Source organism: Arvicanthis niloticus, chromosome 5 (assembly GCF_011762505.2).
Source record: "Arvicanthis niloticus isolate mArvNil1 chromosome 5, mArvNil1.pat.X, whole genome shotgun sequence".
Taxonomy (NCBI): domain Eukaryota; kingdom Metazoa; phylum Chordata; class Mammalia; order Rodentia; family Muridae; genus Arvicanthis; species Arvicanthis niloticus.
The window spans coordinates 13,146,263-13,169,784 of NC_047662.1; the positions used below are offsets into that span (position 1 = coordinate 13,146,263).

Consider the following 23,522-nt stretch of genomic DNA (forward strand, 5'->3'; position numbering starts at 1 on the left):
TACAAGGCTGTAGGCTCAAATCAGATTACCTGCTTTGCCTCCTGGAGCTGCCTGTCGATGCTTTTGTATTCTTAAGTGAATGGATGACTACACCCTCCCCCACCTCTTCTTCCTCTGTAAAATGAAGGTAATAAATACGTCATAGGATTTCAGTAACTTGACACAAATTGCCCAGACGAATTCTTGGCACACAGGGAGCTTTCAGTAAATGTAGTGACCATTTGAAAGGTGCTTGACAGCCCTGATCAATTAATGGGTCATTTTTGGTAAGCCCCCTTATGCTGGGGTCAGGTTCTGGGACTCCCTCTTCTAACCTTTCACCTCACTCCAGCCTAAGTTACAATGGAGGACTGAAATGTCTCCAGGCATTTTTGGTGGCAGGTGATGAAAGTGCAAAGTCTGCCTTTTAGGGTGAGGGGACAAAGTCGACACTCTGTATCAGATCCCAAGAGGCAACTGACTAGAGTCTAGAGTCTAAGTGGGTGGAGGTATGAGAGGAACTGAGTTGACTGGGAGGAGCTGGGAGAACTCTGTGCTCCTGGATTCCACTCTTTTTTTTGTTTTGTTTTGTTTTGTTTTTGTTTTTCAAGACAGGCTGTCTTATAAAACTCCAAGATCAGGCTGGCCTCAAACTCAGAGATCCCATGCCTCTGCCTCCCAAGTGCTGAGACTAAAGGCGTGTGCCATGATGCCAGGCTGAGATAGGGTTTTCCTATGGAAGCAGGCTGGCCTTGAACTTGCCACTCCCCCTTGATTTAGCCTCTTGAGTACTGAGATCACAGGAGCACACCCTCAAGCCAGCTCAGCTCAGTAGAGTTATTTGATCTTCACCACAATGAATCTGATCATTCCTGGACCCAAAGCAGCTCTGTACCCACCAGCAGTCAGTACGCAAGTAGTGTCTCTTCCCTTCAGCCCCTAGCAGCCACAGATATGTTTTCTGTCTCTGCTGATTTTCATTCTCGGATACTTTATATACTTAGAATCAAACCATATATCTTTTTGGTGACTGACTGACTTTTTTTTTTTTTTAATTTATTTTGTGAGATCAGCAATTTTTTTGTTTTTGTTTTTGTTTTTGTTTTTGTTTTTGTTTTTTTTTTTGGTTTTTCGAGACAGGGTTTCTCTGTGTAGCCCTGGCTGTCCTGGAACTCACTCTGTAGACCAGGCTGGCCTCGAACTCAGAAATCCACCTGCCTCTGCCTCCCAAGTGCTGGGAGATCAGCAATTAAAGATATATCCAGGGCTCTGTAGGTAGACCCTGTTTCAAAACAAACAAACAAACAACACTTCTTGTTCTTACGGAGGACCTGGGTTCAATTCCCAGCACCCACATGATGACTTACAGCCATCTGTTACTCCAGCTCCAGGGCCTCTGACGTCCTCATCTGACCTCTGAGAGCTCAAGACCTAAACATGGTACACATACATAGCTGCAGGCAAAACACTCATGTATGTACAAAACAAACAAAAAACCCAAGTCTCACTATGTAGCCTAGGCTGTCCTGGAACTCACAGAGATCCACCTGCCTCTGCCTCCCAAGTGCTGGAGCTAACGGTAGGTGCCACCATACTCGGCTTTAAAAAGTGAACTTCTGATTTTTGTGACCAGTTACCTGGAGATGCCAACTTAAAGGAGGAACAGTTCCCTTTGGCTCATGGTCAGAAGGGTTTGGATTCATTTGCTCCATTAGTATGGGGGGGGATATGGCAAAGCGGAACCATGGAGGCGGTGGTAGCATATGACAAAGACAGCCTTCCCTTCTTGAAAGAAAGCTGAGAAGAAGGAAGGGATGGAAGCGACTGGGAGGAGGAAGGAAAGGGGGTGAGACAGACCTGGGACAAGATATTTCCTTCAGAGGCAGGACATCACCAATCCACTTCATCCAATCAGTCTCACCTTCTTTCTACCAACCACCATCTCCCGGTAATCCATCCAACTGTGAGTCCGGCAGCCGGTGAATCCAGGATGGGGTTGGCACTCTCATATTCCAGTCACATCCCCCAAAGGCCACCAGTGAACGTGAGCCTTTAACAGTTTGTGAGGACTCTTCATTTACAGATGCCCCCTGCCCACTTCTGCACTTAGAGTCACCACAGCCACCCAAGCGAGTGGTCCCTGTTCTCAACGGCCTTTTATTATGGTCACAGATTCTGTGAGCCAGAAATTCAGAGAGAGAGAGAGAGAGAGAGAGAGAGAGAGAGAGAGAGAGAGAGAGAGAGAGGAGAGACAGAGAGAACAGCATATGGAGGAGATGGTTCTCTGGAGTCTCATCTGGAAAGTCTCAAAGGCTTTCCATGGCTCAGTGGCTAAGGCTGAGCTCATCCGGAAGCTCTAAGCTCAGACACTTGCTAGGTTTTCCTGGTACGCAGCTTTGCCTTCAGCTAAGTTGTTGCCTGGACTACTATGTGTCTTTTTTCCTCCATAGCTTTCTCACTTCAAGAGAGAATGTGGGCTTCCTCACTGGATCTCAAGAGTCTTAGAGAACCAGGTTAATTCCCAGTTGCAGTTTAGACCTATGCTTAGAAGTCATCATACAGTGTTCCTTACACAGAGTCAGTCTATGTCCAGTTCAAACTTAGGGACTTTTTTTTTTTTTTTTTTTCCTGAGTCAAACTGGTCTCAAACTGTCTTTTTTAGCTGAGAATGGCCTGGAGCTTCCGATCCTCCTGATCCTCCTGCCTCTACCTCAGAGTGCTGGGATCATAGGCATGTGCATGCTTAAGTGTGCGTAACGCAGGAGGTTGAAGCCAGGGCTTCATGCATGCTGGGCAAGCACTCCAAGAGCTGAGCCACACAGCCCAGCTCCTGTCCCGTCTTGAGATACAGTGTCAGTAACAGGGTCAGGTGGCTAAAACTGGCAGCCCTCTGGAGTCTACCTCCCAAGTGTTGGGATTACAGGCATGCTCCATCATGTCCAGCTCACATATCACATTTAAGACTTATTTATTGTATGTGTGTGTGCCCACGTGCGCGCTCGTGTGCACGTGTGTGCCTGCATACATGTATGTATGTGCACCAAGTTCATGCAGTACCCAAAGACACAAGCGGAGGGCATTGGATCTCTGGGCTGTTGCAAGCCACCCAACATCAATGCTAAGGACTGAGTCAAGACCTTCTGAAAGGACAAGAAGAGCTCTTAACTACTGCGCTATCTTAACTACTGTGCTATCTCTCCAGCCCCACATGGCACTTCTCAGTGGGAGGAAAAACACACAGGGTGGAGGCTATTGTTATAGCCATGTTTGGAAAAATAAGTTCCTCAGGAACCAAGAACCTGAGCCATAGCAGAAAACACATCCCAGAGAAGCTGTCGAGAGAGCTCAGCCACTAAAAGCGCTTGTCCTCACGGGAGATCCCGGTTTCCATGGTGACTCACAACCTTCTACAACTCTAGTTTCCGGGGATCAGATACCTTCTTCTGGCCTCCATGGCATCAGCAGATACATGATGTACAGACAGACATAGAGGCAGAACACTATACACTTAAAATTATATATATATATATATATATATATATATATATATATATATATATATCTAATCATTCAAAACTCTACCTCAGCTGATTCTTGAAAACCCTCCTGCATCTGCCTAACTTGCTCTGGTCATCTCAGACCTGCTCTGTTTTAGAAAGCATCGTGCATGTTTTACCTAATAACATCCTCATCTCCCTATCCCTGACAGTGTTCATTAAAACTTGTTGAAAATGCTAAACACCTGCATTCCTAGCCTGTCTTCTAGCTACTTGACACAGGTCTGTCCAGTAAGTATAAGCAGAAAATCTGATGACAGACTTCTAGGCAAGCTCCAGCCTTGGACAAGAAAATAACTCATGGTGTGGAGACTCCAGCCACACTGTGATCTTTGGGGAAAGGCCAAAGGGATTTTTCTATCCTCAGAAGCAGGTGAATGTACCGGCCCTTGTACCATTGACTCACCAAACCAGAACGGCTGCCCATCCGGGCCCTTAGCCCATGAGGAAACAAGCCTTTATTTGTCAAGGCTGTGAATAACATCTATCAACCTAAGGTCAGAAAGCTAAGACTTCCTTTGGAGTAGTAGGAACGGCAATTCGGGTGTAACTTGGGTTCATAGAATGCAGAGTCAAGGTTGCAAAGAAAGAAGGCAGGGGAAATTTGATCTGAAATGGGTGAGCAGAAAAAGTCCATTGAACTGGGCAGTGGTGGTACAGACCTTTAATCCCAGCACTTGGGAGGCAGAGGCAGGCAGATCTCTGAGTTCGAGGCCTGTCGGGGACTGGTCTGCCAAATGTTGGACCCGCACTGCCAAAAGCTTGGGGGCCAAAATTGTTAGAGCCCACACTGCCCCAAGCTTTGGGGGCTATATTGTTCCAGCTCTACTACTGCTCCGGTCTGAGGGTCAGGGTTCAGCAAGAGAGAGAGTGAGGGTGGATGTGAAGAATGGAGACCAGACAGAGTGTGATTCAGTCCCATTTATTCTCAAATCTCTCTTCTTCTCTCTTTCCAAGTTTCTTGTTCCTAGTCCAAGTCCCAAGTCCCTAGTGCCTCCAAGTTCCAAGTTTCCAGCCCCCTTCTTCTGTCTGCCTCTCAACGTTTATAAGTCTGACTTCTGGAGTCATGCCTTTAAGTCACGCCTTTAAGGCACACACACCCAAGGGAAAATCCTGGGTATATAAAACAAGATGTTATCAGAGTGTGCTTAGCTGTTGTAGGCTGTTGAAAAACAAATCTCTTGCCAGCATCTATGGCTCAAGATGGCTGCAAGGATGATAACCGTCTTCTGTCGGCTCTCCACAGAGGCCAGCCTGGTCTACAGAGTGAGTTCCAGGACAGCCAGGGCTACACAGAGGAAACCCTGTCTCGAAAAACCAAAAACCAAAAAAAACCCAAAAAACAAAAACAAAACAAAACAAACAAACAAACAAAAAAAACCCAACCAAAACCAAACAAACAAAGAAACAAACAAACAAAAAAACCCAGGCCATTGAACTTGGGAGAGACTTGGAGTCTCTTTATGAAAGGCTGTATGTAATTGATGCTTTCAGACCAGCTTGGTGTTACATTCCTTTAATCTTAGCACTTGGGAGGCAGAAGCAGGTGGGTCTCTCTAAGTTCAAGACCAGCCTGCTTGCTCTACACAGTAAGTTCTAGGGCTACATAGTGAGACCCTCTCTAAAAAAAAGGATTGGGCTGCTAGGGAGATGGCTCAGCAGATAAGAGCCCAGGCTACCCTTTCCAGAGGTTAGATCCAAGTATAGTTCCCAGGACCTGCATGTCAGTTCACAGCTGTCAGTGACTCCAGTCCTAGGGAATCTGATATCTCCCTTCTCCTCACCAGCACTATACACACTTGTGCACACATAAACATGCAGGTAACACACACATATACATATCAAAATTTTTCCTAATTTTTTTTTGTGACAGGGTTTCTCTCTGTAGACCAGGCTGCCCTCAAAACTCACAGAGATCCACCTGCCTCTGCCTCCTCTCAAGTGCTGGGACTAGAGACGTGCACTGCCAATGCCTGGTTTAAAGTTTTAAATTTCTAAAGGAACAATTCATACCACAATGAACATCCTGATGCCCACTAATTGTGGAGGCACAATGGAAGTGAGGAGGTGACTGGAGCGCAAGTCCTGCGGAGCATCGGGCATCCTCAGAAACCTTGTTTCCTAATTCCATTTTGAAAGGCTCTCTAGCTGATATTTTCATTGCAATTTTCTTTTCTTTTTGCACAGCAGCTGGGTTTTCTGTCACTGATCCCTGATTCCAGTACCATCTGGTGGCCCCAGCTTCTCCACTTTGTAAAAAGTCTGAGCCCAGAAATTCCATCTTTTCTGCAAACAAACTGAAGTTCTTGCAGCATCCGCAGCCATCCTGTTCCCTCTTTCCCTTTGTTAGAGGAAGCTCCGACTCCAAGAAGCCAAGAGTGGAAATCCTTGTGTTTGTAGTGACCCTGCAGTCTCTGCTCCTCCATATGCCATTCCTCCACGAACCAAGTCAAAGCAGATTAGCTTATAGTAAATGTGGGTTTGTTACTGGCCCCAAGGAAGGAGGGCCAGGGAGTTGCCATGGAAAGGGGGGGGGAGACAGAGAGAAAGAGAGAGAGAGAGAGAGAGAGAGAGAGAGAGAGAGAGAGAGAGAGAGAGAGAGAGAGAGATTGCCCAGCCCCTGCCAGGTAGGGACTGAGGGATGCCAGGAGAACCTTGAGCCCAGGTTGGCTTTGATATGTACAATCCGCACCTCAGCCCTTAACCTGGGTCCGGAAACCAAACACTCCTGAGTGCTGGGATTACAAACGTGGACTACCCTAGTGAGCCCCGGAGGAGTTTTTGGATTTTTACCATTCTTATGCCTCAGTATCTACATCTTCTTTTGAATTGGGTGGCCGCTAAAATAGCAACTTTTTACCAAGTACTGTCTTTTTGTAGGGCCGAGGTTGAGTTTGGGCATGGCAGGCAAGATGTCAACGAGGTATTTAGCAACACCCTTAAAGTAAATTGTCCAGACTGGCCTGGAACCCTTGTAATCCAAGCAGGCTTCGAACTTGCCAGCCTTCTTATGTTCTCCCTCCTGAGTAGCTGGGATTACAGGTTTGCACCGCAATCCCAGGATAGGGAATAAATTCTAAACCGTACCCAGTAATGGCCCCGTGCAGGATGCAGTCTGAGAGTGAGGTAACTAAGACAGAAGAACCGAGCTGTGTGTGGCTGCCAGCGCAGAGGCGCACTGCACCGGGCCTCTGCAGGCTGGGATGGGTCCAAAGCAGAGCAAAGTAAGGATTTGGGTTTTCGTCCTACATTCATTACCGAGACGAAAACAAGTTAATAAGTACTGAAACGACAACTTCCGTTTCGAAAACTCCGTTTTAGAAAGATTTGCTTAAGTCTCTCATAGCAGATGAAGAGTCAAGGATGAGGATTCGTGTCTCTCATCCTTTTTTACGTGCACGCCAAGAGCACAGTAGGTGCCTGTTGGATGAATAACTGGGATTGGGCCCCTGTGGTACTCCCGAGCTCAAAGTATTAAATCCACCAACCGTTGGTTCCCCCCCCCCCCCCCCGCATTCCCATTCCTCCCTCCAGTTCCTCCAGCCCCGCCCCACCCCCGAGCGTCGCGAAGGCGGCCGCAGCCTGGCACGCTTTACGGCGGTCGCGTTGCGACGGGGCGGGGCGCCGGGCGGCCCGCGCGCTTGACGGCAGCGGTGGGAGGCAGGCCGGCAGGCAGACGGCCTCGCAGGCGGGTGGCGGCGGCCGCGCTGGCTGCTGAGGGCGGGAGCGAGTGAGTCACTGCGCGCGTGTGAGGGAGGGAAGGAGCGAGCGAGCGAGCAGCCCGCGCCCGCCACCCTCCCGCAGCTCCCGCCAGGCCCCCCGTTGCCGGCTGCCCTCCGCCCAGCGCCCAGGCCGGGCCGAGCCGAGCCGGGTCGGGCCCGGGCCATGCTGCTCACCGTGTACTGTGTGCGGAGGGACCTCTCCGAGGTGACCTTTTCCCTCCAGGTCGACGCCGACTTCGAGCTGCACAACTTCCGCGCGCTGTGCGAGCTCGAGTCCGGCATCCCCGCCGCCGAGAGCCAGGTACGCCGGGGCAGCGAGCGGGGCCTCCAGCCGCTGCGGCCGGGGAGTTGGGGGGCGGCGGGCGCCGAGTCCTGCAGCCGCCCGTAGCTGCACCTACTGCAGCTAGAGGGGCACGTGCACGGGCGGGCAGCCCTCCCCACCTTCTGGCTTTCGGGAGCCCTGGGTCCTCATCCCGTACCTCCTGCCTTTCCAACCAGAAATACCAGTTTGGATCACTGGGAGAAAGACGCTGGCCTGGGTTCGCTTATCTGGACCGCTGTTTAATATGCGCAGTTTACCTGGCAGATTTGCAGTTGGAAGTGAGGGGGAAAAGTTTGAGACTCGCTCTGCCATTGACGTCTCTGGAAATCCCTACGGCTTGTGTGTGTGTGTTTATATTTAAAGTAATGGTTAGGTCAACTCAGTTTGTCTGCTTCTCTCAGGCCAAAGCCCTCCTCCTTTCTAGGCCCAGTTCAGTTGGGTCAGTTCAAAGCTTAGTGCTTTCGAAGGATTTTAGGTTGAAAATGGCCTACTGTCTGAAGACCCCCGAGGGACTCGGTGGCGAGTTCAAACCTTCTTATGTTTTAACAAGAAAATACATCCTCAAAATGCCTTGGAGCCCTGAGTAGACTTCATCAAACAATAGGTGGACTATTTATTCTGTAATCTTTGCACTAAATCCCTTAAGACTCTAACCAAAGTGGACCCCACTGGGTGTAGTGTAAACATCAGAAACTTATAGATGCCTCCCAAGGCCCCAGAATGTAAATCTTGATTTCCTTCTGCAATTATGAAATAATTCCAAAAAACTATTGCCCAACGACTGCTTGTTCTGTCCTGACTTATGGTAAACATGTGGCAATATTTTGTTCAGAAGTATGATTCCTTTACACAATGTGAACTTTAGAACCTTGGCGTGCAGCTCTTTCTGGAAGGATCTGTTTTAGGGAAGGAAGTGTCCCTCACATATGCAGTCTGGCAAAAGTTGGGAATAAACATTCCCCCCAATTTCCATAGAAAAATTAACCCACAAAAACCTAGGATCTGGTTCCTGTTGGTCAACCTCATACTGGTGGCAGGGGCAAGCTAGGACCAAGGAGTTTAGTGTGTGTGTGTGTGTGTGTGTGTGTGTGTGTGTGTGTGTGTGTGTGTTGGGGGGTTGACTTGGGATTGATGGATTGGGGTTTGTTGGATGGTTGGTTGGTTTTTAAAGTAGGTCTCACTATATAGAACACATTGGCTCCTATCTAAACTGACAGAAATCCCTGTTGACTCTGCCTTCCAATGTTTGCATTTAAGGCACTGAGCCATCACCACCAGTTGCTTTTTAAGACAAGGTCTCAACTGCTAGGGCCAAGGCTAGCCTCAGACAGAGCCTGCTTCAGGCTCCTGTACTGCTGGGATTACAAGAATACATTATGCCCAGCTTCACTTTTCACTTTTGAAGTTTTTTTTTTTTAAATTGGTGTGTGTGTGTGTGTGTGTATTTTGATTACCCAAGTTATAGTTGCTAGTTGATGGGAAATAGTTTTGAGTTTGTTAGTAGGACTTGAAGTAGACAGAGCTTGAAGCTGTTTCTCTGCCTGCATCCTGTCTTCACAGGAAAGTGCTACCATTGGGTTACACACTCCCTGCTCATGCTCAGCCCATGGCATCAGATGTCTGTAAAAAAAAAAATGTTAAGTAAATTAAAGGGGATATCAGACTGAATCATAATTGTATGGTTAGGGAGGGTTCTGTCTTCCTCCAGTCTGGGGTTTGAAAGGTACCATTTGAACAATTAGGCTAGCTCTAAGTTCTCCTCTAAGTAAATTTGGTATTTACTTTCTTCCCAACCCAAATTAGCATACAGAAACCCAGACTCCAACAGTGTTAAGCCTGTATTAAATAGCTGTAAACAGCACCCTGTTTTTCAGGTTAGTGCTGTTGGCTCTATGTAACCTGACAACCTAGTGTTTATTTTAAGAGCTGATTTTTAAGTGGGGGTCGATTATCCAGTTTACTGGCTGGTCCCCTCAGACAGGAACAGGATCCGCCCCAGACACTTGAGTCACTTCCTTTCATTGGATCATGAAAATAAACATCATTGCTTTTTTTTTTTTTTTGTTTGTTTTTTTTGTTTTTTAAGTCCCAGAGGTGGTGTCTTGTTTGAGCTCCCCAACCAGTTTTTCTTTTTGTCCCTTCCTCTCAGCTTTCTTTCAGTCTGTTTACTTTAGTCTCTTCTTCTATCCTGTTTCCTGGCTTGGAGTCCCACTTTAAGCACATGTGCAGGTGGAGATGGTTTCTGTTCTAAATTTATTATTCTCATGTTATGTCTACTATTGCCCCACAAGTGAAGTGTTTCCGATCCTGCTCACAGTACCTTGTACCTAAATGCCTGTTTTATGTATTGTACATGTGTGTGTACATTCAGTTGTATGGTACATAGCATGGTACACAGCGTAGTATGGTGCACAGCTAGTAGGTGGTATATATGTGCATGTGCTATACGTCAGTTACATTATACATATTAATAGTGTACATTATAAATAGATGCAAAATTACATCAAGAAAAGGTAAGCTAAGCCGAGTGGTGCTGCATGTTTTTAATCCTAGAACACAGGAGGCAGAGGCAGGTAGATCTCTTGAGTTCAAGGTGAGCCTGGTCTACAGGTCAAGTTCCTGGACAGTCAGGGCTACACAGAGAAACACTGTGGGGCTTGGGAGAAGGATGAACCAGAATGAATGGAAATGGGGTTCAAGAGACAGGTAACCGGTAAGAGCACTTGTTGCTTTTACAGAGGACTCTTATAGACATTTGATTCTCAGTATCCACACTGTGGCGCAACCATCAGTAACTCTAGTTCAGCAAGATTTAATGACCTCTTCTGGCCTCTCTGGCCACCAGGCCTGAACATGGTACATGTATAGACATGTAGGCAAAGTACACAAAAATAAGTGTAGATTTTTTAAAAAACTAAAAAATAGATTGAAATAAAAAATAGTCATGCGCTTTCCTTCCTGTACCCTTGAAGGGTTGTCCCGAATGTGTGTCCCACACAGGACCGCTGGTTTGCAGCCTGTCTTTGATCAGCATCATTTGTGTGCAAGTCTCTTGGAAAAGGTGTTAGGTTTTTAACAGGTCTAGTCTGCTTATAGTAATTGTAATCTAATGGCAATAAATTTAGAATAGAAACATTCTTCATTTGTACTGCGATTAAAGCAGAACCTGTTCTGTCTCAGAGCAAGTGTGGGCTTGGCAGCCAGGCAGGCTCAGGGTGCTGCTTTGATGCAGGCTGGGCTGGGCTGACCTCAAACAGTTATTAGGACTTAGCTTCACATTAAATTAATGTCTTGATACTTTTGAAACATCATTTACTTCTGTAGGTGGTATGGAGTAAAAGCCTGTGCAGAATGGAAGGCCCCTCAATGAAAGGCATGTCTAAGTGACAGCTAACAGCACTAGCTGTGACCCTAGAGATGCTACTTTGCACACAGCCTGTGTGGTTTACAGAAATGCTATTTTAAACCATGGAAACTGAAAGTTTCTGTGGTGGCCACTTTTGATGTGTTATTTTCCTTAAGTAATCCCCCCCCCCCCTTTCTGGTAAATGCTGAGTTGAGTAGTCATAATAGAAAGGTTGTAACACAGAAAAGAATAAGTATTGTTACCACTCACTTATTCCTCACAACCTAGGGATAACTGCACAATGAGTGTTAGTTTGATTTTGATTTTGGTTAGTTTTTTGTTAAACTCACAGGGATCTGCCTCCCAAGTGCTGGGATTAAAATTGTGGGCCACCACACTTGGCAATACCAGAAGACATTTGATGTTGTGCTTAAAGGTTTTTGAGTTGCATTAATGATATTAACTACTCTGTTGCTAGGTATTAACTAAGGTTGAAATTGTTTCTCAAGAATGTTCCTTTGGTACCATTTCTGCAGATTTACACCTGAATAACAGATTTATCTAGTATGCTGTTCTGAATTGCAGGGCTTAGGTTTTCCATACTTGCTTTTGAGGGGTAACAGATGTGGTAAGAGTTGTGCCACAGCCATTGCCAACTTGCCTTTTGTTTGGCTGATAGAGACGTGACATCATTGATCTAGGCACAGTCATGTGAGGTTGGAAGATGACAGGTGTCATATAGCCCAGGCTAGCCTTGAGCCACTTATCCTTCTGCCTCTGCTTTCCAAGTGCTGGAATTGCAGGCTGACCTAAGGTAAGGATGATTTGCTTAAGGATATAAGATGAAAAGTTACTGCCTTTCTTGAACTATTTTGAGCTAGGTTTTCAGTAGCCCAGTCTGGCCTTAACCCCATCCTAAATGTTAGGATTACAGTGTATGTCTCCATATCCTGGTTATTTGCTGATTTCGGTTCTTGTGAGTATTTTTTCTACCTAGTGTGATGGCTAATTTTGTTGTTAACACAACTGAATTAGCCTTCCCGGGGGAATCAGTGAAGCACACCTCCACACGTGCCTATTACAGCATTTTCAGAGACAATTGCATCATGGGGCTCTGACCTAACTCATGGATTAACCAGTCCTTTGATGAATTCATAATAAAATGGAATTTCTGGAGGTGGTGAAGGTGGGGACTAGTTGGAGGAAGAGGATCATTGAAAATATGTCCTTGGGATGTGTCTTCCTGTGTCCTTTTCTCTGTTTTCTGGCATGCCATGATGTGAACAGTCCTTTGCTCTGCTCTTCTGACCACGAGCCAAATCCTTGAAAATCAGGGCTAAACAAGACTGGAGAGGTGGCTCAGAGGTTAAAAGCACTGACTGCTCTTTCAGAGGTCCTAAGTTAATTCCCAGCAACCACATGATGGCTCACAACCATCTATAATGGGGTCTGATCCCCTCTTTTGGCATTCAAGCATACATGCAGCCAGAATGCTGTATACATAATAAATAAATATTAAAAAAAAAAAAAAAACAACAACAACAAGAAGAAAAAGAAACAAATGTTGCCATGGTTTTAAAAGGAAGAAACTGGGGCTAGGGAGATAGCTCAGCACACTGGCTGCTCTTGCTGAAGGCTGGGTTCAGTTCCCAGCATCCAAATGGTGGCTCACAAACATTTGTAATTCCAGTTTCAGAGAATCTGACACTCTTCTGGTCTCCACAGGCACCAGGCATGCAAGTGATATACATATATACATGCAGGTGAAATACACATATAAATGCAGGTAAAAGGTTCATATGCATTAAAAAAAATCTAAAAATAAGTAATGGAAAAAATGGGCCAACCAAGAAGACACTAGGCATTGCAATATTTCTTTTCCCCTCCTGCCTTATGTCCTTTTCAGTGGTGTGCCATCGAGCTTCATTCCCCCAGCCTCAGTATTAATTGATATTTAGAGTAGCAGTTGTGTGTGTCCCATACTCCATACTCAGAATTGAACCAGGGCCGTGACATAGCAGGCAGGCACTGCCAGTGGAGGTGTAAATTCTTATGGTAGAGGATGATGTAGAGGCCAGTCCCTGAGGCTGCTTTGGGTGTTATAAAAGAATATCATTTTTAATGTCAAGCATATAGAACTCCAGTTTCCGTTCTCTTAATGATTGTGTGACCTCTGTGTTTTTTGGTCCATAAAATTGGACAAATGATCCCTGTTAAAATGATTGACATCCAGCGAGACAGCATGCGAGTTAAGTGGGAGGATGGGGACTTGGCATGTTAGTCCAGTAGAGCCTCACTCAGTGGTAGCAGGGTGCTCTTTTTTAATTTGGATGTTCATATTGTGTCCGACAGGAAGAGGATCCATGGGCTAGGCAGATGCTTTCCCACTGAGCCACAGCCTCAGGCCCTAAAGTATTCTTATCTTCCTGAGTTTGCTTCTTTATAAATGAATACATTTTCTAGTAAGAATGTCTAGTGTGTCTGTCTGCCTTGGGAGACTAGTCATGTGTCTTTAAATACACTGACATCTGACTCTGAGCCTGAGAAGCTAGAGTAGGCCACGGGCTATCAGTGACCTCCTCACAGTGGCTTAGTGGTGTTGATGCCACCCAGGTACACAGCCTCTGCCCTGGCTTATGGTTGTTTTCTACTTACCCCGACAAGTTAGTATAGCACAACTTTCTCTTTGTATTACCATAGAGAAAAAGAGCCCGTGGTTTTCTACCTTAAGTATGAGATTTGCACTGAATGTAAGTGTTAAAACAAATTTTTTGAGTTTTAGAGCAGAGCTTTCTGTGTAATAGCCCTGGCTGTTCTGGACTCAAATTATAGACCAGGTTAGCTTCAAAGTCACATAGTTCCGCCTGGTTGCAGTCATTTCTAGTCATGTATAAAACTTGTAAAATTGGACAGACCAGCTCTGTTCTCTTGTTTCTGGAAGGAGTCAGTTTTGAAGAATGACCTCTTGCCCCTATCACCACAGACTTGGGAGCAGAATGACAGTGAATGGTCAGAGTGGCTTGTGTAAATGCTGTCAGTATGGTCACTCTGTGCCCAGGAACTTTGCTAAGAGCGTGTGGATGGATCGGGGAGGCCTGGTGGTAGGGCTCAGTGGTAGACAGGCTGCCTACCAGGTACAAGGCCCTGGGCTTAGCGTGGAAAAAGAACTAGAAGGGACATCTGTTGTGATCAGTCCTGGTGGCCTGCTGGACACAAGAAATTTGACTCTTGGCCCACCTAGTGACAGGGCCCCTCCCAGAGTTCCTGGCTGAGTTAATACCCAGCTCAGGTTGCTCAGTTAGCTTGTGGCCCAATGCAGACTCTGCTCAGGGAACAAGCTGTGGCTCAGGCCCCAGTCTGCTCTGTGGACTACATGATGGCATAGCGACCACCTCACATCACAGCCTTATGTGGCTAAGTCGGTGTACTGCTCTGTGTTCTGTCTCTTCTCCCTGTTCTGCTGTTGTGTTAGACATAAAGTATTTCTGTTAATAGTACTTAGCTCACATGTTTTCTTTCCTATTTATATTTCGTTCACAAGCACGAGAGCAGAAAGTCTTTAGGGATGAAGAGAAAGGCCTGCGATACGAATGTGCATCTCACCTAAGTGCTACCATGGTTAGGGGTTGTTGTTAGTTTTTTTTTTTTTTTTTTTTTTTTTTTTTTTAAAGATTTATTTATTTATTTATTTATTTCATGTATGTGAGTATACTGTAGCACTCTTCAGACATACTGTAAGAGGGCATCAGATTCCATTACAGATGGTTGTGAGCCACCATGTGGTTGCTGGGAATTGAACTCAGGACCTCTGGAAGAGCAGTCAGTGCTCTTAACTGCTGAGCCATCTCTCCAGTCTGGGTTGGTTGTTTTTCAGTTGAAAAACACGATTATCTTTTAATTCTGAATTTATAATCCTTTGTCAGATGCTTTGTTTTTTAATTAATTAATTAATTAATTTATTTATTTATTGAGAACTTGATCCTTGAGTACTGTGCTTCATCATTTCTTTCCCCTCCACAATTCATGACCTGTTTTATAATTATTGTTATTGTATGTGTACTGCATTTTAGTAGCTGTGCCTGGCCTAGTATGTTTTTCTGCCTTGGCCTCCTAGTATTGCATGTTCCTTCATGGGTAGTTCACCTTGTAGTGAACATACCCAGAATATGTCATTCCTGTTTTCCTGGTTGCTCAGAATGAAAGCTAAGTAAGATTACCTGAGAAGACTTCTGGACATTCCTTCTATAGCCCTCTCTGATGGGCGGCTGAACCCAATTTTGGTTCCATGCAGCCTACATTTCAGTTGAGCAGAGAGACTAAGAAGCTTGTAGCATATTAGATGAAAAAAGTAGAGTTTGCTTCAAAGTACCTTGTGTTGTTAGGGATGGAACCCAGGGTTTGGGTGTAAGAGAAACGCTGTGTCATTGAACAGCACCCACAGCCCATGTCCAGGGCACACTTTACATGTGGCTTTAAAGAAGAGCACTTAAGGGTAATGCTTAACTAGAGACCTAAACAAAGTGACAGGAGAAAGAAACAAACCACCTGAGAGAATGTGTGTCTCATTGGGACAACAGTAGGTTGAGGTCAGAAGCAGTTATCAGCCAGATCCTTTGGGTTTAGTGGAAGGAAGACCTCAGATTCAGACAGCATGCAAAGAAAGACAAAGAGTGTTTATTCTGCAGAAACAACCAGCATGGGGGGTGGGGGGGAGCTTTCAACCATTCTTGGAAGTAGCAACCCCAGACAAAGGCCTGAAGTCTTTCTTATAGGGAACAGGGGTTGGGGGTGGGCATGGGGCCTGCAGGGGGAACACTCTAGAGGGATTAGGTAATCTAAAATTTAATTGATGGGTGCTAGGGGGTCAGAGGTAGTCAGTGGTCAGCATTCCTATGTCATACACGTTTAACCATAGGATGAGATGGGGCTGCCCACCACAGATGGCCCATTCTGAGATAAGATATTTCCCCAGTTTTGTGATTACCCCCAGGCTGTTCATTGAGAGGGGTTTTTATGATCTTGTTCTGGATTTTATGGTCTGTCCCTAGAGCTGATGTCTTATGGCCTAGTTTCTGGGACTTATGGTCTGTTCCTGGAACTGGTGCTTTACAGCCTTTCCTTAAATGGAGACAAATGGGGTTTATGTTGTCATTTCATAGTAGGAGACGGGCAGGACTTTGAATTTCCTTCTAGGCATGATCGGAACCCAGGAGAGGGTCTTGCACAGGAAACATGATGAAAAGGAAAAGTGTTGCCATGTTACTTCTCCATACTTGATACTGCTGGATCTTCCCTTGCAGATTGTCTACGCAGAAAGACCTCTCACCGACAACCACAGATCACTGGCTTCTTACGGTTTAAAAGATGGTGATGTTGTAATTCTACGACAGAAGGAGAATGCAGACCCTCGACCTGCAGTGCAATTCTCAAGTAAGAGCAATACTCGCCACATTCTTTCTAATACAAACATCAGTAGGTAGAGCAGAGAGGTTCTCTGTGTTAGAATCAGACTAACAGTGTAGACCTGACTGACTGACTGCCTGTTGTGTAGCCTTGGGCAAGTCATTGGACTTCTCAATCAATCACTTCTGTAGTAAAGTAGCTGTCATGATTAACTTAGAGCTGGCACATTGTAAGCCCTTAGTCAAGATTAGCCTATGCTGTCCTCAGTGATGGTTCCATGGTAACATTTGTCCCCAGGAAGATCTTGGAGGCTTGGGTTATTAGCCTGTGCTTCTTGACTGACTTACAACAGTGTATCAGCCACTTGGGCCCATATGTCACTGGTCTCCTTCCTTGGTTGTGGGGAATGTAATTCATTCCTCTTTACCTCAGCAAGTTTAAGTGATGTCATCAGTTATACAACTATACAGCGATTGAAATGTTGCTTTCTGTTAGTCTTTTCTTTTTTTAAGCTCCACCTATCTATCTATTTGTCTATCTATCTATCTATCTATCTATCTATCCATCCATCCATCTATCTATCTATCGTGTATGAGTTCACTGTCTTCAGACACATCAGAAGGCATTGGATCCCATTACAAATGGTTGTGAGCCACCATGTGGTTGCTGGGAATTGAACTTAGGTGATCTTAACCGCTGAGCCATCTCTCCAGCCCTCTTTCTGTTATTTCAAACTTGGCAGATTTAAGTGGTTGGAATACCATGTTTGGGACTCTCCTCCTGATACTACTAATCTTGGGTGCACCATTCATATTGGAGAATTTCCTTCCCTTTGTAAAGGTTTTTTTTTTTTTTTTTTTTTTTTGGCTTTTCGAGACAGGGTTTCTCTGTGTAGCCCTGGCTGTCCTGGAACTCACTCTGTAGACCAGGCTGGCCTCGAACTCAGAAATCCGCCTGCCTCTGCCTCCCAAGTGCTGGATTAAAGGTGTGCGCCACCATTGTCCAGTGAGATTTTTTTTTAATGATTTTTTTTTGCATGGATGTTTTGCTTCTTGTTATGTATACTGTGTGCATTCAGTTCCTGTGGAGGCCAGAAGGGGTATCAGTTCTTCTAGAATTAGATTTATTAGTTTTAATTATGTGTGTGTGTGTGTTTGGAGGTTTGTAATCATGGGTGTAGGTGCCCACAGAGATCAGAGGTATCAGTGCCCCACAGAATTGGAGTTATAGGTGGTTATGAACTTATGTGGCCTGGAAGCATCAGGAATCATTCTTAACCACTGAGCTACTGCTCCAGACCCCCTGTTTTGTTTTGTTTTGTTTTAAAGACAGGTTTCCATAAACCAGTGTGGCCTAGGAGCTTCCCCTGACATCTTTTTGTGAAAAATTTCAAATAGTATTTAGGTCTCCTGCCTTTTAAAGTTTATGGTAAGAGGCTGATGGGTGTGTTAGGTGATCCATACTGTGTGTCCTAGAGCACAGTGCTTCCATTCAGACAACATGACCTTCTTCAGGCAGTCACTGTATTCGTTCTGGATTTTGATCCATCCCATGGGCTCCTGCTTTAGAAAGAGTAGCCATTTGAGTTTGTCAGTCCGTAAAACCAAATACTCCCTGTGTACCTTGTGAGGTGGTGCTTGAGAGTCTGTGTTAGCTTTGTTTTGTTTGTATGTTGGTTTTAGTTTTTGTTTTGTTGTTTCTGTATGGACAACATAGTCAGTAGTTGCTGTGAGGGGAATAATTTATGTGGAGATCTGGTTTATTAAGTAAACAATTTTCCAGAATTACTCTGAAGTGACTGGACTGTCAAGATGGATGTTTGGGTAGAGCTAAGTCTCTCTACCTGCAGAGACCTCCCCACCCATGTGCTTTTGGCAGTTGGTAAAGGCAGCAGTTCCCCAGGGAGCTTGCTGTTCACTGGTCTTTCCCTTGTTTGACTGTTTTGTCCTATTCTTGTCTCCATCTCCTGAGACCAGGTTACAGATGTCCAGTATCACACATGGTTGATGTGGTGCCTCGTATTGCAGGGTATATGATCACACTGTGAAACTGTGTCATTTACTGTTGTGTGGCTCAGCCTTTAGTGCACACCTTTAATCCCAAACAATGAAGGGAAAGTTAGTTGGTAGAAAGAAACCCATGTTTGAAAGTGATGGGTAAAAAGAAATGAGAAAAGAAAAAAGAAAAAAAAAGGAAAAAAACAACAAAAAAAACAACAATTAAAAAAAAAGTTAAAAAAAGTGATGGAAAGTGATGGATAATTGAGTGGCAGACAAAGTGATGAATCAGAGAAAGACTTGACAGAGTAAGATCTGCCTAACTCTAACGAGAAGAGAGAGGAAAGGGAAACTACTTGAGGGGCAGTGCAGAGACAGAGAGAAGAGGCAGTTTTACTGGAAAAATTGTACAGAGACGGGTTGGAGAGAATAAGCTAAACACAGGTGAAGATAGAAGGAGCCAGAAGATTAGAACAGATTGTTAAAGTTCGTATGAGGCCAAGCAGAAGAATTCAGTAAGAAACTGAGAGAAGCTAGATTGAACCAAGAGAAGCTCGGAGAGAAGTTGGAGCCAGAACAGCTGTGTTGAACAGCCAGCAAGAGCTTAGAACTAGAGCTAGAAAGGGTGTTTATTCAGCAGTGAGTCTCAGAGGCTGAAAACATTCTAGGCCTAGATTAGATTGTACAGTGGCTAGAAGCTTTCAGGATTAGGCCTGGGCTAGCAGACTGAGGCAGTAAGCCTCAGAGATGACAATTATTCAGGTGAATAGAAGTTATATTAACAGCTGCAGAGTGAATCCAGGGCTTTGGCATTCTGGGCAGCCTGACCACCCAAGTTAGACCCAGAAGCTAGCATGATGGGGGGGGGGGGGAGGCAGGGCGAGAACTGACTCTTACAGTTGCCCTCTGACTTCACAGCCCCTTCCCAACACAAATCAAATACATGTGATTTACAGTTTTGTCTCCTTTTCCTTTCCTTTCCCTTCCCTTCCCTTCCTTTCCCTTCCCTTTCTCCTTCCCCCTTCCCCCTTTTCGTCCCCTTCCCCCTTCTCCCTTTCCCCTTCCCCTTCCCCCTATCTTCTTCCCCCTTCCCCATGGTCAGCCTAGAACTCAGGATGTAGACCAGGTTGGCCTGGAATTCATGGAAATCTATCTTTTTACCTCCCAAGTACTGGGGTTAAAGAGATGCACTACCGCATCCAGCTAAATTTTTTTCAGAAACCCTTCATTTGTTCTGGAACATTTTGTAGATTCAAACTTGGAATTACCATTGCCTGATACTGAATTCTTTGTAAATTTTTTAAAAAGAATTATTTATTTTATATATATGAATGGGTACACTGTAGCTGCCCTCAGACACACCAGAAGAAGGCATCGAAATCCATTACAGATGGTTGTGAGCCACCATGTGGTTGCTGGAAATTGAACTCAGGACCTCTGGAAGAGCAGTCAGTGCTTCTAACTACTGAGCCATCTCTCCAGCTCCCTCGTTTTATTTTTTTTATTTTTTTATTTTTTTTAAGATTTAGAAAAATAATTAATGTGTGCGACTGTTTTGCTTGTTTTAGTGATTTGTATGTGCGCTGTCTGTGTGCCTGTTGCTGATGGAGGTCAGAAGACGGTATGGGTGCTCTGGAACTGGAGTTACAGGTCGTTGTGAGCCACCATATGGGTACTGAGAACTGAATCCTGGTCCTCTGCAAGAGCAGCCAGTGTTTCAGTCTCTGAGCCATCTCTCCAGTGTACCCCTTCCCTCTCACATTCTTTTTATCAGCCTCCTCTTGGGATACCATCTTGGAGGAAGAGCAAGGGGAGCCACACAATGTCTATAGCTATCGTTCACTGCTTCTCTGTGATGGATGAGTGTGCGTTTCTTTCCGTGCTTGTTTTTATGGCATGCATCATTTGGAACATTTTGATTGATTGATCTCAACAGACTTACCCCGGATTGACTTCAGTAGCATAGCTGTGCCTGGCACATCAAACCCCCAACAGCGCCAGCTGCCCAGAACACAGGCTCAGCACTCACCTGCTGGGGAAGTAGCATCATCTCCTCAAGGCTTGGACAACCCAGCCCTGCTCCGAGACATGCTGCTGGCCAACCCGCATGAGTTGTCCTTGCTGAAGGAGCGTAATCCACCCTTGGCAGAAGCTCTGCTCAGTGGAGATCTTGGTAAGCTCACCCATGTGCAGGCATGTCAGGCTGACCTGAGGGGAAGTAGTTGTGTCAGAGCAAATGTACAAGACCTAGGCAACTGTCTCAGGCCATTGGCTCTCTGTGGTGATTCTTGGATGGTCTACTTGTTGATGAGAGCTGAATTAACACAATCTCAAAGACTGGGTTGATTGGCAATAGTGTTTGTATTTAATTGAGATCATATTAATTCTGGGAGAGGGATCTTTTAGATCACCAGGGCTTCTGGCCTCCCAAGTACTGTCATTAAGGGCATGTGCCCAGCTTCTTATTTAAATTTTAAAATTTTCTGTGTATCTGCACATGTGGCCACAGCTTACATATAGAGGTCAAAGGACAGCCTCGGGGTTGGTCCCCATCTTCCACCTTGTTCTTTAGAGCAGCATCTCTGAATGTGCCAGTGTCGTCGATACACCAAGCTAGCTGCTGTGTGAGCATCTGGGGACTCTCTCACCGTAGGAGCACTGGCATAGTGTGTGACTGTCCCAGCTTCTACATGGGCTCTGGAAGTCTCCACAGCACACACCATAGCCATAGTGAAGACAGCTCTTCAAGAGCTGCTTCTCCCCTGTCCCCTTCTGTGAGCAAGAGACTGAGTTCAGATAATCAGACTGGTTCACAAATCCCTCTTCTTCCTGAGTGCTGGTATTAAAAGCTTATGCCACCAAGACCATATGGCAGCCTAGGGTATCACCATGAAGAATGTCATCCACCTATTATTGCTGTCTCTCCCTGTTTGTTCAGCAGTTAGGGTAGGCGAGCTGGCCAAGAGGCCCCAGAGAGCCTCTGTCTATCTCCTAGGCACTGCAATACAAGTATACACTGTCCTTTACAGCAGGTTCATTTCGGTTCTGGGTTTCAAACTTTACTTCTCATGCTTGCAAGTTCAGCATGTTGGCCATTGAAGCCATCTCAGCAGAAAGTTCCCTGTGCTTCTTGCACTCAGTGTCCTGTGATAGTCTAGCGCTGTCCTGGCAGTCACAGAGCACACTCTATGTCAGGATTCCTTTCAATTCACCTTTAGGCACATAGTGTTGGGAAGGTAGTCCACCTGACATGGCTTTGCTATCCCTCGTTTCTTTTCTTTTGAGACGGTCAATATTAAAGCCTTGACAGCCTCAGACCTACAGAGATCTTCCTGCCACCACCTCCTAACTTTTTTTATGTGTACACAAATAAATACATATTTATTTATTTATTTTTCTTTTTTCTTTTTTTTATATTTTATTTACATTTCAGATACCATCCCCTTTCCCCATTTCCCCTCCCTAGAAAACCCCTATCTCATGCCCCCTTTTCCTTTTTGCTTTTATACATTTTTTTAAAATGTTAATCAAAGGCTTTATAAGTCTGGTAATGCTCAGTCAGAAGTGTAACCCAATACCCAACCTAGATATATAAAACATCTTTCACTGGTGGAGACACGTGAACATTTGCTTCCATGCCCCCCCCCTCCTAACTTTAAAGGTGTGCACAACCAGTAGTTTGGATGTATCTACATACATTTAAGATTGATTTATTTTATTTATATAAGTACACTGCAGCTGTCTTCAGACACACCAGAAGACGGCATCGGGTCCCCTTGCAGATGTTGTGAGCCACCATGTGGTTGCTGGGAATTGAACTCAGGACCTCTGGAAGAGCAGTCAGTGAGTGTTCTTAACTGCTGAGCCACCCTTCCAGCCTTCTATACTGGTTTTTGTTGTAATTGCATCCTATAGTAATAGCAGCCAGTGCTCTCTGTCACCTTTCCTGCATGCTTTCCATCAAGACCATGACAGTTTGGCAGACTGTCATTTATACCTAATAACAAAGGGAGTGAGCCCAGGTGAGAAAGGGATGGCACACTGCTCCACTTGGTTCCTGGTGGGTAATAAATGTCAAAGGGGAGTGGAGAAGAGGCCTCTCTGCTATACATGGCCTTGCCACACTTGGCCATAGAGGGAAGCTGTTGACTGACTAGAAACGACGTAATGGGGACTTCTGATAATAGTAGACGGTGGCTGCTCTGGCGAGGATGAGGGGGCAGATTTGAACCAAGTCTGACAATCCAGGTTCAGCTCTTGGAACCCCATAGAGTAGAAGGAGGGAGCTAACTCTCACAGATGACCTCTTCTCACCACCACTTGCTGGACATGCTGCACAGACTTATACATTGCTACACACACACACAAATGTATAAGGAGAAAACCATTAAGCTCACTGTTGTGGTCCACACCAGTTACTCTTAGCACTAAGGAAGCTGGAGCAGAAGTTTGAGGTCAGAATGTTAAGAAATGGAGACTCATTCTTGTCTTCTGACTTTTAAGCTAAGGAGTACAAGGTTGTGGCTGTGAAGAATTTGTTCATGTATACGTCTAAAATAAAAGGTTTTTGTATTTGTTGATTTTGGAGTCTGTTGAAAAAAAGCTTTTTTAAAATTATGAATTAAAAAAAAGAAAGTGTAAAACTTAATATGTGCCCCTTCACCCCCTATTTTTGTAGAGAAATTCTCTAGGGTCCTGGTGGAGCAGCAGCAGGACAGAGCCCGGAGAGAGCAAGAACGGATTCGTCTGTTTTCTGCTGACCCCTTTGACCTTGAAGCTCAGGCTAAGATAGAAGAAGATATAAGGTAAGATTGTCGATCTAATGAGGGAGCTCACAGCGTCCAGGTCGTCAGGCTTTAGCTGGGCATCGGCTTGAAGTAGGTTCCCTGTCTCCAAGTTGAGATAATAACCTCAGTCTTTTCAGGTAGCTCTCTGCTTTGTTGTCCCCTCATTTTGTTCCAGTATTTCAAAAATACTTATGGCTTCCTGCTCTCAAGTTTTGTGAACTCTTCTGGTTAGCAGACAAAACAGCTTGTTCGAGGCCGGATGGAGGAGAAACCCCATCTGCTGAAATCAGTACACTGGCTATGACAGCTGATTTCAATCCTGATTAAACCAGAGCTTGAAGATTATGATTGGATTAGAGAGCTCTGCACAAGTGGCGTCTGGTAGTCCAGAGTCTGATGTCTTTCTGCT

General features: G+C 45.3%; 1 protein-coding gene and 1 long non-coding RNA gene across 3 annotated transcripts in view; one reads left to right on the forward strand and one right to left on the reverse strand.

Moving 5' to 3' along the window:
- LOC143442301 (uncharacterized) overlaps positions 1-7,915 on the reverse strand; it is a 10,899-nt gene extending 2,984 nt beyond the window's left edge. Inside the window, exon 1 of the long non-coding RNA XR_013110345.1 lies at positions 7,838-7,915. This is a non-coding gene — a long non-coding RNA (uncharacterized LOC143442301). The remainder of the gene's footprint in view (positions 1-7,837) is intronic.
- LOC117708249 (DDI proteasomal shuttling factor 2) overlaps positions 7,177-23,522 on the forward strand; it is a 42,540-nt gene continuing 26,194 nt past the window's right edge. Inside the window, exons 1-4 of one of the 2 annotated variants that reach the window (XM_034501720.2) lie at positions 7,177-7,559; positions 16,227-16,356; positions 20,263-20,499; positions 23,005-23,131. In XM_034501720.2, the coding sequence (XP_034357611.1) occupies positions 7,422-7,559; positions 16,227-16,356; positions 20,263-20,499; positions 23,005-23,131 (632 nt within the window). In that variant the 5' untranslated portion in view covers positions 7,177-7,421. The remainder of the gene's footprint in view (positions 7,560-16,226; positions 16,357-20,262; positions 20,500-23,004; positions 23,132-23,522) is intronic. The other variant, XM_034501724.2, reaches the window with a different exon arrangement.